At 45.0% G+C, this 15,434-nt stretch overlaps 1 protein-coding gene across 1 annotated transcript in view; it reads right to left on the reverse strand.

The window, feature by feature from the left end:
- Positions 1 to 3,178: 3,178 nt before the first annotated feature.
- The window catches only part of PLPP2 (phospholipid phosphatase 2), a 52,989-nt gene continuing 40,733 nt past the window's right edge, over positions 3,179 to 15,434 (reverse strand). Inside the window, exons 3-6 of the mRNA XM_040321904.1 lie at positions 8,460 to 8,734; positions 7,625 to 7,682; positions 5,275 to 5,451; positions 3,179 to 4,084 (exon numbers count right to left, since the gene is read on the reverse strand). Of these exons, the coding sequence (XP_040177838.1) occupies positions 3,953 to 4,084; positions 5,275 to 5,451; positions 7,625 to 7,682; positions 8,460 to 8,734 (642 nt within the window). The 3' untranslated portion in view covers positions 3,179 to 3,952. The remainder of the gene's footprint in view (positions 4,085 to 5,274; positions 5,452 to 7,624; positions 7,683 to 8,459; positions 8,735 to 15,434) is intronic.

Below are 15,434 nucleotides of genomic sequence, written 5' to 3' on the forward strand. Positions count from 1 at the left end.
GTAGAGGGTTCTTTACTGTAAGAGCGGTAAGGAAGTGGAATTCCCTTCCACAGGCGGTGGTTTCAGCGGGGAGCATAAATAATAATACAAAAAACTATTAGACAAGAACCTGAATGGACCACAACATACAGGGATATATACAAGGTAATACTGACATATAAATCACACACGTTGGACTTGATGGACTGGTGTCTTTTTTTCAACCTCATCTACTATGTAACTATATACATCTGCGACTCAAGTTATACTGAGGATTATTAAAAATTCCTTCAGAACAAAACAGGAATCTGCAACAAAGTTTGTTAAAATCCTTGTAATGTACATAGATCATCCAGAGGATTTTTTTTTTGTTCAACTAAATTTGAGTAAGGGCTCTTTCACACATGCAGACTGTATGTCCGTTTTTCATCCATCCGGTTTCGGATGAAAAAAACGGACATACATTGATCCTCGAGATTTTGGGTGTCAGCGGATGAACATCTGCTGACACCCGATCGCATCCGGGTCCGCAATCCTCCGATTCTGCAGACGGAGGAAAACCCTATTTTTCCCCATCCCTCTAGACAGAAGGTCCGTGTTCATCCAATTCCCCCATAGAGGAGAGCAGATATCGGACAGGGCGGTCCCTGCACAGTGTGCGGGGACCACCCTGTTATCCGCCAGCTCAGCGGGGATCAGTGGAGCGATCCCCACTGAGCAAGCGGAGGTTCACGGGACAGATCATCACGGATCCGTCCCGTGTGAAAGAGCCCTTACTCTTTAAGTATACTAGCTGCATTTAAAAGTTGAATCCAGTTTTAGTGAGTAAATTTAGGTGAATACATAGGGGCTGATTTACTAAAACTGGTGAGTGCAAAATCTGGTGCAGCTGTGCATGTTAATCAATCAGCTTGTTGAATTAAGCTTTGAAAAAAAAAAAACTGAAATCCGATTGTTAACCATACATCGCTGCACCAGATTTTGTACTCTCCAGTTTAGTAAATCGACCCCACAGAGTATCTCTGTCTGGAGTTGAGCTTAAGGATTAATTCACACATAGTGAGGCTTTTCCACACTCAAATGCTATTCATCAACATGTGCATTAAAAAAACAATTTGCTATGTGCCCCATTCACACCACAATGCTGGTGTGATGTCTGGTGCAGAAAGCTGCAGTCAAATGCAGACATGTAGCAGTTTACCACTGTGCTGCTGTGCAGAGAAATAAATGCATTAAAGGGTGCATAAAGATAAAAAAAAAAAAAAAAAAACAACACACACCACACTGCTCTATGCTGGAAATGACACCATAAAGCTGCTCACACCAGGCCGAAACGTCTGAACGTAGTCTTAAGCTGGCCAAACTGAATGGTTTTCCACACAAGCAAGGTTGATGGAGGAACACTCTCCGCTACTCTACTGTATTCTGACAGCAGTGACTTCATCATTGACAGATTACACCGATCAGCGTCACCAGGAATTATTTTTTTTACCAACAATCCAGTTCAAGAGGATTCAAATGATTAGATCGACCCCCTCTCAAATAAGAACGGCCAAAGATGGATCAAGATTTGTCCGGTTCCTTTTGAACTGGACACATTTTGATCCATCAATGGCCAGCATTAGAGCTAGATGGCTTTAAAAAGGGGTTTTAAAAGGTAATTTTTTTTTAATAACAAACATGTTATACTGTGTAGCTCGTTTTGCAGATTGGCCCCGAACTTGGTGTTCTGGGGTCCCTCGATGGCTGTCTCGGCTCCTCCCCACAAGAACCAACCTCCTTCATGCAAGCTCTCTCCCATAGGGGTTAGTTCTTGCAGGCTCGCTCCCGTGATACAGCCGGCGGCCATAGCCGCAGACAGTATCACTCGGCCCTGCCCCCCAGGGTGCCGCGTCATTGGATGTGACTGACAGCAGCGCGAGCCCATGGCAGCGCTGCTTATAATCAATCAATGATTCAGCCGAGAAGCCAGCGTGTTCACAGCGCGGGACTTTCGAGGGGTCAGGTAAGTAAACGGGGGGGGGGGGGGAGCATAGAATGTATTAGGGTGAAAATACGTGTGCCTTTACAACCCCTTTAAACCCAACTTTATAATAAACAAAAGATCACTATCCCTGCCCAACAGTAAAAAGATACATCTGTTAAAAACGTTATATTTCAGGACTCCCAACTAGAGGGCGATTGGGGCTCTGTAGAGCCCATTGACACAGGGGCGACTCGTCAGGGGCGATAGCCGCCTGACAAATCGCATCCCACTTTGTTCAATAAAACCGTTCTAATAGGAGCAAGTCACTCCGACTTAGAAAAAGGTTCTTGTACGACTTTGGGGGCGACTTGCGTTGACTTCTATACAGAAGTCATTTTGAAAGTCGCCTCTGAAGTCGTCTTCAGGTCGCCTTGCCGAGTCGCCCCCAAATTCGTGCCGCCCCTGTGTGAATGGGCTCTAAGAAGCTCGTGTCAGCCAATAAAGATGACAGTGCAAAAATATCACTTCCTGGTTTAACAGAATTTTTTTTTTTTTTTTACAGTATATGCTCCAGGGATGTCAGTTACCAGAAGCATGCAACCAATTCAGGTATTGGGCCAGGGGCACATAAAAGGTGGTCAGGAATGATGGCCTTGCTTGCAGCATGCATCTTTAAAAATAAGTCAGAAATAGCAACTCTTATATTTTTGACCTGCAAGGTTTCCTGTAATATTTAACTCTGAAGTGGGTTAATATGTTCAGTTGAAGCTGAATTAGTCATTTACCTCTAAAAAGATTTTGGGCAGAATTACAGGTTCCTTGCAGTATAAGGGGTAAGATTTCTCATCCAATGGCATTCCAAGGGGACAATAAGATCTTTGGCTATCAAAAACACTCATCACCACAAAACAATGCTGCTTTCTCTCCTCACTGAGCGCAGAGTTGTAAAACAGCCGATTGTATTGCAGCACATTCGAGAACAGGTAAATGTCCCTTATCTTCTGGGAGAGATCAGGAAGACTATAGCCACCATTTAAGGGGGAATGGTAAGAAAACTACCCCCCCCCCACTGTTTATAGGGTGGCAAGAAGTGTGGAGTGACAAAGTCAGGAAGTTCATGAGTATAGAAGTGTGCATGTTCAAGGTAGACATGAGGCATGTTCAAATGAAGAAGAAAAAAAAAAACATACATAAGCAGGTTAGAGTAACAAAGCAACACATTAATAGACACAGAAATGTTAAACCCATTCACAGCCAAATGAGGATGGGGTTATTGCTTTATTTACAGCCCATAGATTTGGCGTATAATACATACACAGTTAAACCCAATAAACGTAATATATACAAGTGTTAAGGAGGCTTTTTTTCCTTTAACCTCTCCCCATAGCTCCATAGGTTCTGGTCATTCATTTGAAAGTGGAGAGGTATAAAGCAGTGGTTTCAATTCAAGTCACACACATACTCATTCTATGCAAAAAGAAAGGATAACTGCTCTACTGCGTGATCTCTCCTGCTTATAGAAGGAGAGCAGTCAGATTGTACACATGAGAAAGAGAACACAAAATGGACTCATGCACCCACTACGATGCCCAGCTCATACCAAACTTTGGCAGGTAGAGAGTAGGGAAACAACTCATCACTCCGAATGCCTACCTAGCACACATAATTTTTCATATTGCACACAGAGCTCTAATCTTGCTCATTCATTTCCTAACAAATCGGAAAGATACTTACAAAACATTCAATCTTATACACAATTCAAATAGAGATATCAATATTTCTCTCTTTATACATAAATTTATATAAAAAGTTACTTTGGCTTTTGTGCTGAAAAAAAGGGATGGTCACAAATTCTCGTTTAAAAAAATTCAAGCGTGTCTCTTCCAGGAGAAACCCGCCTGTTCTGTCCATAAGCCCCTTGAAGCGGCCAGCTGATGTAGATATAGGCCTTCTAGCCAGGGAAAGCTCAACAGTTAAGTTGGTGCAGCTCAGAGGGGCAGAGAAAACTCATGATCCTCCCAGGTATACAAAGTGATTCTGGTCCGTTTCACACAATTGAAGACTTGGTTTAGTCTCAAGAGGGTCTTTGGTACACTGAAGAGGTGGTCTAACTTTGAAGAAATCAGACACATAATGCACCTGAGGAGAAACGTTACATAGAAACAGATAAGAAAAATGGCCCGATATGAGGGAATTATAAAAAAAAAAAAAGACTGACATTTTTCTAAAAATGTTTGAGGTAGACTTTACACTATAAGAATACATAATGAGGAGGGAGAGAAAAAGGATTTTTATAAAAGTCGTAAAAGTAATGACATCAATGATCAGAAATAAAAATATATATATATATATATATATATATATATATATATATATATATATATATATTATATATATATATATATATATATATATATATATATATATATATATATATTAGGGCTGTGCGTTAAACGCGATATTAACGGCGTTAACGCAAACCCATGTTAACGCCGTCAATATTTTTGTCGCGCGATTAACGCGGGGGGGCTCGGGGTGGACGTGCAGAGTGTGCAGCGACGCGGCTTACCGCTGGATTCACAGGCAAGTTACTCACCTTGTCCCTGGATCCAGCGATGCCACCCCGCTGTGTGATCGGCGATGCCACCCCGCTGTGTGATCGAGCGGGTCCTCCTTGCTTGGCGGGTCCTTCTCGCTCGGCGGGTCCTCCTCGCTCGATTCACAGTGTCTGTGTGCCGCCGATCTCCGTTCCCTGCGACGTTACGACGCACGGGAGCGGAGAACGGCGCCAAATTCAAAAAAGTAAACAAACACAATACACACAGTATACTGTAATCTTATAGATTACAGTACTGTATGTAAAAAATACACACCCCCCTTGTCCCTAGTGGTCTGCCCAGTGTCCTACATGTACTTTTATAAAATAAAAACTATTCTTTCTGCCTGAAAACTGTAGATTGTCCAAAAGTGTCCCTTTATGTCAAAAATGGTTTTAGATCAGCTAGAAAACAGCGATCATAAATTATAATCACTTGCAGAATTGTGCGATATTTGTGGGGAAATTAGTCATAAATGAGATAGATTAATCGTGAGTTAACTATGACATTAATGCGATTAATCGCGATTAAAAATTTTAATCGTTTGACAGCACTTATATATATATATACATACATATATATACACACACACGCGTGCGTGTGTATATATATATATATATATATATATATATATATATATATATATATATATATATATATATATATATATATATATAATAAAAATATCTGTATAGCTCATACTGTTTATTAGGCTAGGAGTAACAGACTTACTGTGAGCGTGGCAACAAGTGCCCCTTGAAGAAGTCCCACCAGAACATCACTCCAGTGGTGTTTATAATCAGATACACGTGTATATCCAACATACAAGGCAAAGGACAAGAGGAAGAATTGTACGGTGGGCCTCAGAAGGCGAGCCCACTTTCCACACAACCGGGCCTGGATATATAACTGGGAATAAAAAGAACAATTTTCATTACAAGGGCTTAATGGAACGATTTGCATTTAACTGACAATAACCTACGATCTAGGAAAATAAAAAAACATTTTCTCTGTTAAAAAAAAAAAAAAAAAAAAAAGAAGAACACAGTCAACACAGCTACATTTACATAGCTCAGATGGGAAGAGGGAGAAGCAGTACAAGGAGCTCATGAGTCTGCTGCTTCTTTTTATACTGGTCAGGCGAGGGACAACCCCCCCCCCCCCTCCCCAGAGCTGTGCTATGTGAATCAGGACTTGGTGAACAGAAATACAATTCTTTTGGCAAGCATTATTTGGTGCATTTAGCAGCCTTTGCCTGGAATCCAATTCCAAATTTCACTTAATAAGCTGAACTATATACAGTTCATTCAAAACTTCATTTACATTTCTTCTTGTGAACTGAGGCAGGGTTCAGTCCCTGCCAGGTGGCTTAATGTCTCTGGGACCTTAAGACCCCCTTTCACACTGGGATGTTTTTCAGGTGCTTTTGGGGTTAAAAATGGCATCTGTAAAGCGTCTGAAAAAAATGGCTCCCCTGCAGTCTCAGTGTGAAAGACCGAGGGCTTTCGCACTTAGGCAATGTGCTTGCAAGACATTAAAAAAAAAAAAAAAAAAACGCAGCATCTTTGGAGTGGTGAAGTAGCGGTGTATACACCATTCCTGCCCATTGAAATGAACGGACAGCGCAGCTGAACCGCCAACAAAGCTGTGCTGTAGTGGCGCTTTGCGCGTGGTTTTAACCATTTTTCGGACGCTAGTGGGTGTTAAAAGCGCCCCGCTAGCGGCCAAATACCTCCACAATCTCATTGTGAAAGCAGCCTAAGAGATGTTGGCGCTACCACTGCTGTAACAATCAGGTTCAGCTTTATGCCAAAGAATAATATCACCTGACCCTGCATATGACAGTTCTGGCATGACAACCACCTGCAGCAATATGGAAATAGACTAAATCCTACCCAAGTTTCTTCAAAATAAAGAAATTGGTTTTAGTTCATTAAGACCTTCAAATAAATGACAGATCCATACAGAAATTTCCTTCTCAGGTTTAAAAATGAAGATCTTTTCTTTTGGTCACATGATAATAAAATGCAGTGCACACAATACAAATGATGTACCTCCACTGTATGGTTCAGTCTACGTTATAAAGGGTTTCTGTTTTGCTACTCAAGAAAATTCAAAGGTGTACATGTAGCATTTCCAAGACGTTTCCAAAACAAGAAGTAAAAAATTTCCTAATAAAATAGTCACAGAAAAGCAGACGTTGAAGTGGAGATATATTTAAAGGGGTTGTAAAGGTTCATGTTTTTTCACCTTCATGCATCCTATGCATTTAGGTGAAAAACACCTGCCAGTCACCGCCCCCCCCCCCCCAGCCCCCTTAATATGCTCGGCATGTCACCGCTGTCCTCCTCTCCACCGAGTCCTGGGCTTTGATAGATCGATAGCAGGGCAGCCATTGGCTCCCGCTGCTATCAATCAAATCCAATGACGCAGGGGCCGGGTCATACATTTGGCGTCTGAATGCCGAACGAATGACTCAGGAGCGGGCCCGCAAGGCAACTGTTGGAGTTATCCAGAACTGTGTGTGCTCCTGTTCTCCATCTCATAGGCTTAGTTAAAGATACTTAACTAGGCATTGCAAGATGGCGATTATATCCTGCTCACATACAAGCCTTGTTTTTCTTTGTTATAAATCTATATGGTAATATTCTAATATTGTAAGGTGTGCTTATGCAGACAATAAGGTTAAGTCCAATGAGCTGCTAGGATACACTTGGAAAATGTATGACTTCTGGAACCTCCTTTTTCCACTATTACAAAAGACTGAGCCCATGGTTACCGGTTGTGACTCCTGGCTTGAAACTATGCATGCAAGGACTTCACCCATATGTATCGATGCTTATGAATAAAGCTTCTTCCTTGCTACGGACTGGGAGATTTGATTGATACAAGGTGACCAGGAGATTTTCCTGATAGTAACCCCCTCGGGAGAGCGCTTCTCCTAGGGGGTTATCCAATGTGGGGAAGGAGCCGCGAGAGCTGACGAGGGAGCCCAGAAGGGGATGTTCGGGGCCACTCTGTGCAAAACGAGCTGCACAGTGGAGGTAAGTATGAGCACAGGTATAGATGCAGAAATGCTTACCGAGAGAAACAACATGCAATACATTCCAAACGAAGAGTGCCCAGAATAGAAAGACAGCCTAAAAAAAAAAAAAAAAAAAATAAATGAAATAAGAACACTCATGATATTAAAAACGTTTTTTTTTTCCTGCAAAAATAATAAAAGCTGTTGATGGCTAAACAATGGAGATAATACAGATTTCCATGGGGAGGGATTATGTGCAACTTGCTGCTGCAATCATAGGTACAGAAAAACTACTACTACTACTACTACAGGTCCCAGTGAAAAACTAGTTGGGATATCATTTGGGTACCTTACCTGTACATAGTTTATACTATGCAATGTAAAAATGTAGTTTTGCCATCCTGTGTTAATTGCTTTTACAATGCGCACTGTATACTATACAATGTGTAATAAAGAGTGCTGTATTTTGCCTGTACTAAAATAGTTAAAAACTCGAACTTATGTAAAAGACGTTGAAAACACGTTCAACTAATAGATAAATTAGTGGTAGTACTTAGTCTGAAGGATCCCAGGAAATTTATATGGCCTATCATCCACAAAGCTTTTTCTTTTTATCCAACTTTGACTTGACAAAAGACTTCAGCACTGCTTCTGTAACAAGATCTTTGGTATTGTGAATTAGGTTATTTTGATGCCTGAAATATTTGTTTTTAATGAATCAAGCAGCAATATCAAAATGAAGCGACTCACACGGCGTTTAACATATGCAATAAGTACTACCGCAAGTGCCAAGTGTCTTATGACAACAGATTTCAGCATATGCAAAAAAAAAAAAATTCCACATAAAGTACAGCAACTATTTAAACAAAGTACTTTTGTTAATGCCACTCACCTTGACTCTGTCACATTGGCATGGCTGCCCCGACATTCCAATTCTGTCACATATGCAGAGCAGTTAATCATTTTCCAGTCAGGGTCACACACAGCTATAAAGTTGGGACGTGGTCGGCCTATCATGTACTTGGCTAGATCTGTGAGAGACTGACTGACAGAGGCACCAAACAGAAATGTTCCTATCACCTTGTAGAGGGCAGCCACGTAGTTATTACACTCTGAGCGGGAGTACAGGCGCTTTGAAAATACCATATACATTTCCCCAGAAGTGATCTGTGGAAAAAGAATAGTCATGAAATTAAATTCTCTGTTGTGGACAGGGAAACCATTTGTATTCACTAAGGGTACATTCACAAAAATTTTTAAAAAACGCAGGAAGCAAACACGCAAGCTGAAAAGTGGCAAAACCCTGCATGTGCTACTCGGCAGAGCAACATATTGAAATCAATGTGCTGCCCTATGCGTGTCACAGAAAAAAAAAACATGTTTCAAATTGCTTCTGTGAACGTGGCCTTAAGAAACAAAATTAAATAAATTATTCGTTTTCTGCATCTTAACTACTTGCCGACCGCCCACCGTCGTTATACGTCATCACTTTAGAGATGAATATCTCGGTAACGGTAGCAGCTGCTGCCACAATCGAGATATTCATCTCTTCTGTGGGCGGCCGTGTTAACGATAATGGCGGTCTCCGCGGCGAATCCGCCGCGAGATCGCCGTTATCGGTGGCGGGAGAGGGGCCCCCCCCCCTCCCGCCGCTGTTCCGCGCCCTCCGCCGCTTACCGGAGCCGTCGGTAGCGGCGGAGGAGATCGCGACCATCCGGCAGCTGAGCGGGGACGAGACTGAAGGAAAAATCTCCTTCGCCCGTCCCCATAGCTCCGCTGGGCGGAAGTGACGTCAAAACGTCAGTCCCGCCCAGCGTCTTAAAGAAACATTTTTTTTTTTGTCATTTGAAAAAATGACATTTCCAAATTTTTTTTTTTTTTTTTGCATTTAAGCCTAAATATGAGATCTGAGGTCTTTTTGACCCCAGATCCCATATTTAAGAGGACCTGTCATGCTTTTTTCTATTACAAGGGATGTTTACATTCCTTGTAATAGGAATAAAAGTGATAATTTTTTTTTTTTTTTTTTTTCAGTGTTAAAAATTGTAAAATAAATAAAAATAAATGCGAAAAGCAAAAAAAAAAATTTTTAAAGCGCCCCGTCCCGACGAGCTCGCGCGTAGAAGCGAACGTATACGCGAGTAGCGCCGACATATGAAAACGGTATTCAAACCACACAAGTGAGGTATCGCCGCGATCGTTAGAGCGAGAGCATTAATTTTAGCCTTAGGCCTACTCTGTAACTCAAAAAATGCAACCTGTAGAATTTTTTAAACGTCGCCTATCAAGATTTTTAAGGGTAAAAGTTTGACGCCATGCCACGAGCGGGCGCAATTTTTAAGCGTGACATGTTGGGTATCATTTTACTCGGCGTAACATTATCTTTCACAATATATAAAAAAATTTAGCCAAATTTATTGTTGTCTTATTTTTTCATTTAAAAAAGTGAATTTTTTTCCAAAAAAAGTGCGCTTGTAAGACCGCTGCGCAAATACGGTGTGACAAAAAGTATTGCAATGACTTCCATTTTATTCTCTAGGGTGTTAGAAAAAAAAAATATATAATGTTTGGGGGTTTTAAGTAATTTTCTAGCAAAAAAAAATGGTTTTGTCTCGTAAACACCGACTCTGAAAAACAGGCCCGGGGCTAAAGTGGTTAATGGCTTAGAAACAGACTTTGGAAGTCATAATGAAGTAGCTTCAATGATAAAAATAGGATTTTTGTACTCACCGTAAAATCCAGTTCTCTAAGTCAGTGTTTCTCAACTCCAGTCCTCGGGGCGCACCAACAGGTCATGTTTTCAGGATTTCCCTCAGATCAAACTGCTGTGGTAATTACTAAGGCAGTGAAACTGATAAAATCACCTGTGCACAATAATGGAAATCCTGAAAACAAGACCTGTTGGTGCGCCCCGAGGACTGGAGTTGAGAAACACTGCTCTAAGTTAATGGACGGACACAGCAGCCTTTGACTGTAGGGTTATTATATCCACTTCCCTCCAGGAGAGTTAGGCAGAAATACAGCACTTAAAGTGTTAAAAACTTTTCTTCAGTGCAGCTCCTCCCAGGGGGCGTGGTTCCCCGGGTATAACCCACACCCTGCTCTAGCAGCCTCAGTTCGTAACAAGCAGTACAATCAAAGGAGGGGTGGGTGCTGTGTCCGTCCATGAACTTGGAGAAATGGATTTTACGGTGAGTACAAAAATCCTATTTTCTCTTCCGTTCATGGACGGACACAGCAGCCTATGACTGTAGTGACGTCCCCAAGCAGTGTCAAAAAATTAGAGGGGTGGGAAAACACAGCAAACCAAGCTTCACCCCAAACAAAACCGAAGTTACTCAACGGAGGAACTCCAACCTTAAAATTGCCACCTGTAACACCCTGCGGCCGAAGGAGGCATCAGAAGATGCACTCACATCCACCTTCTAAAACTTTGAAAAAGTGTGGACCAACGACCAGGTCGCTGCCTTACACACCTGCAACACAGAGGCTTGATGTCGGAAAGCCCAAGAGGCACCGATCGCCCTGGTCGAATGCGCCGTGACCCGAAAAGGAGGCGCCCTGTCGGATCCACCTAGAAATGGTGGCCGACGAGACTGCCAGGCCCTTTCTAGGACCAGTTACCGACACGAACAGTGAGTCAGACTTCCGGAAGGGAGCCATCGCCGATAAGTACACTTGAAGGGCCCGAACCACATCCAGGGAATGTGAAGTGGCCTCCTTCTGGTTCTTCGGCTGAGGACATAAGGATGGAAGAACAAAGTCTTCATTAATGTGAAAAGCCGGCGGAGGGCGCACCGGAGGGGCCACATGCCGGACCCCCTGCACAAACGTGCGTATCAAGGAGTGCGCTGCCAAGGGACGCTGAAAGTAAACAGCCAGAGCAGAAATCTGACTCTTGACCGTACTCAAGACGAGAGCCTGTTCCACTCCCCGCTGTAGAAATAGCAGAATCCGGGACACCACGTATGTACGGGGGGTGCCACTTCATCTCCATCTCCTCACACAGAGATGTAGGCCTTCCACGTACGATGGTAAATTCTCCTAGAAGTAGACTTCCGTGCACGCAGCATGGTAGAAACCACCGAGCCCGATAGGCCCGGTCCTTCAACACCTGGCTTTCAACAGCCACGCCGTTAAAGCCAGCGACTGTAAAGCAGGGTGGAAGATCGGACCCTGCGACAGAAGATCTTCTCTCAGGGGTAAACGCCAGGGGACGTCTGCCACCAGACGCAGCAGGTCCGCGTACCAGGAGCGGCGCAGCCAATCTGGGACGATCAGGATTGTTGGAATCCCTTTGGCTTCCACCCTGCGCAGCAGGTGAGGAAGAAGCTTCAGGAGGAGGGAAGGCGTAAATTAGGCGATAGTGACCCCCAAGGTGCCACCAACGCGTCCGCCCACGGGTCTCTCGACCTGGCCACGAACCGTGGCACCTTTCCGGTTGAGACGGGACGCTAGAAGGTCGACGTCTGGAGTGCCCCATGTTTGGCACAGACTCTGAAACACCTCCGGGGGGAGAGACCACTCTCTTTGGTCCAGAGTTGTGCGACGTAGGAAGTCGGCTTGCCAATTCTGTACTCCTAGAATGTACACGGTCGATAGAGCCGGAGCGGACCTTTTGGCCCACCGAAGGATGTGCGCGACCTCCCGTCGCTGCAGCGGAGCTCCTTGTGCCTCCCTGATGATTGATGTACGCCACGGCCGTGGCGTTGTCGGACTGGATCCTGACCGTTCGGCCCTGCAGATCCAGGGACCACCTGGCAAGGCACAGCTCGATTGCTCGGAGCTCCAGAATATTGATCGGTAGGCGGGACTCCTCCTGAGTCCAACGACCCTGGGCTGACTGGGTGCCCCAAACGGAGAGGCTGGCATCCGTCATGACCACTGTCCAGCGGCACGGTAGAAAAGACTTCCCGGTCCGAAGCACCGGAGACGTCAGCCACCACACCAGGGAAGACTTGACCAGATGGCTCAACTGAATCTGGTAATCCAGAGAAGACGGGAGCTTGTCCCAACGAGACAGAACTTCCTTTTGTAGCTCCCTGGTGTGGAATTGGGCATACGGGACCGCCTCTAAAGAGGCCACCATCAGACCCAGAACTCTCATGCAGAAACAAAGAGAGGACCACTACTGGGTCGACAACTGCTTCACTGCAGATTGCAGGGTCTTCAGTTTCTCCGTCAAAAGAAAATCCCTTGCTTCCGCGGAATCCAGGACTAGTCCCAGGTATTCTAGTCTCTGGGACAGAACTAATACTGACTTCTGGATATTCAGAAGCCAGCCGAACTCTTGGAGAGTCTGACACGTGATAGACACGTCCTCTTCTAATTCTGAGCCTGAGGAAGCTTGCAGGAGAAGGTCGTCCAGATATCCCACGATAGCGATCCCTCGCTGTCTCAGCAGGGCCAGTATCGGGGCGAGCACCTTGGTGAAAACCCGGGGTGCCGAGGCCAAGCCGAACGGGAGGGCCACAAATTGAAAGTGGTCCTCCCCGATCGCAAATCGCAGAAATCTTTGGTGCTTCGTGCATATGGGAACATGTAGGTACGCGTCCATGATATCCAAGGATGCCAGAAAGCCCCCCCGATGGAGTGCTGCTATCACCAAGTGAATCGACTCCATCCTGAATTTTTGCACTTTGACAAAACAATTGAGGGCCTTGAGGTCCAGGATTGGGCGGACCCCTTCCTTCTTGGGGACCACGAACAGATTGGAGTAAAACCCCTGAAACCATTCCTGCGAGGGAACTGGCACAATCACTCCCCTGCCCAGCAGATCCTGGACAGCCCCCGCCAGAGCCTGCCGGCGATCCGGAGGTTGGAAGGAAAGAATCTGTTTGGCGGACAAGAGAGACACTATCTTGTACCCCAAGGCTACTACTTCGCAAACCCAATGGTCGGAAAGAAGAGACCCTCCACCGAGCCGCAAATTCGCGAAAGCCGCCCCCCCCACCCGAGACCCGGGCGGGGGCCGACCTTCATGCGGAAGCAGGCTTGTTCGCAGGCTTGTTGGGCTTGCGGTACCAGGTGTGCTTCTGCCCCGCAGCGGGGGCCTTAGCACCTTGCGTACCTTTTCCCGCCGCGCTGGGCGCACAAAAAAAACCCGCTTGGGAGCAGTAAAGGACGGCCCTTGCTTACGGCGAGGCTCCTTGCCCTTCCCAGAATGTGGGAGCAGTGTGCTCTTACCACCTGTGGCATCCTTAATGTCATCCAGGGATGCCCCAAAAAGCCGCTCACCCTTAAAGGGGAAATCCACCAAGGCCATTTTTGAGGACTGGTCCGAAGACCAGCATTTTACCACTACCCAAAAGGGGAAGGAGGGAGAGGAAATAAGGGAGAGAGGAAAGCAGGGTGAACCCTCAGTCGACCTCCCAGGGGAAAATTTCAGCCATACCACCTTACCTGAGCAAGGGGACATACTTACCCGTCCTGCGACCACCGGCTAGAGGTATCCCAGACAGAACCAACGTCCACTAATGGCATGGCTGTCGGCCAGACACACTGTGACAAAGCCATAGAGACCGGTCATATGTGTGCCCTGGAACAAGAAGTTCCCCGGCCGCCCCTGGAGCAATGGGGCCTGTCGTGGACTACCCAAAGCTGGGCTGAGGGCCGGCACACGCTCGATGGCCGAAAATAGGGGGGGACTACAAGAGTCAAGACCCAGCCTGTCACCCAGTCGGCAGTTGATTAAGCGGAAAAAAAAAATCTCCAGAGTACAGGACTCTAGAGGGCATGTCCTATCCTGACGTTAGGCAGAGAAAAACTGAGGCTGCTAGAGCAGGGTGTGGGTTATACCCGGGGAACCACGCCCCCTGGGAGGAGCTGCACTGAAGAAAAGTTGTTAACACTTTAAGTGCTGTATTTCTGCCTAACTCTCCTGGAGGGAAGCGGATATAACCCTAGAGTCAAAGGCTGCTGTGTCCGTCCATGAACGGAAGAGAAATCTAGACAATAAATTAAATACAGAAATATAGAAACATGATATATAAGCAAATTAATCCCCCCCAAAAAATAAAAATAGAGCCAAACAACTTCATAATATAATTTTAAGGGAAACCTGTGCTGAGACAGTATTTAGGCTGCTACAGCTGACTTATACTAAAATCTCTAGTTACCTGGCTGTCTAAATCAGGGACGGACTGACCATTTGGGCAGTGCCTGAGGGCCCATGCTAGCAGGGAGCCACATGAGGCTCCTGGCAGAGAGAAGATCAGAGTTCTGTGCCCAGCAGGAGAATGCAGTGGCTAGGTGCAGCTTTCAAAACTGTGTTCACAGTAAGGGGGGATATCGGGGGGGGGGGGGGGAGAATTTGTAGAGGGGTCAGCCCTTGCCATCCCTCAGAAAAAGTAATTGTGTTGGATCGCTTGTCAGAATACGACAGATTGCAAAAGATAGGACAAGCCCCCAAAAATTCTTAAAATATATTAATAGTAAAAAGGTCAGGTCTGAGCATGTAGGCCCTTTACAAAATAATCTAGAGTGGGTGACTGGGGACAAAGAGAAGGCCAATTTATCAAATACTTTCTTCAGCCCCAAATGATACACAATGGCCCAAAAGTGATATGGTCCATAAATATTTAGACAGAATAAAGGTGGATAAAGCACCTGGACCAGATGGCATCCACCCACGGATCCTAAAAGAATTGAGCTCTGTAATTTCAAAGCCATTGTATTTAATTTTTAGGGACTCATTAATGACGGGAATATTACCACTGGATTGGCGCAGGGCCAATGTGGTGCCCATATTTAAAAAGGGAGCAAAGTCTTTACCAAGTAACTACAGACCAGTTAGTTCAACTTCTATAGTTGGGAAGATACTGGAGAGATTAACAAAAGACCACATAGACGAGTTCTTGCTGGAAAA

Source organism: Rana temporaria, chromosome 1 (genome assembly GCF_905171775.1).
Source record: "Rana temporaria chromosome 1, aRanTem1.1, whole genome shotgun sequence".
NCBI classification, from domain to species: domain Eukaryota; kingdom Metazoa; phylum Chordata; class Amphibia; order Anura; family Ranidae; genus Rana; species Rana temporaria.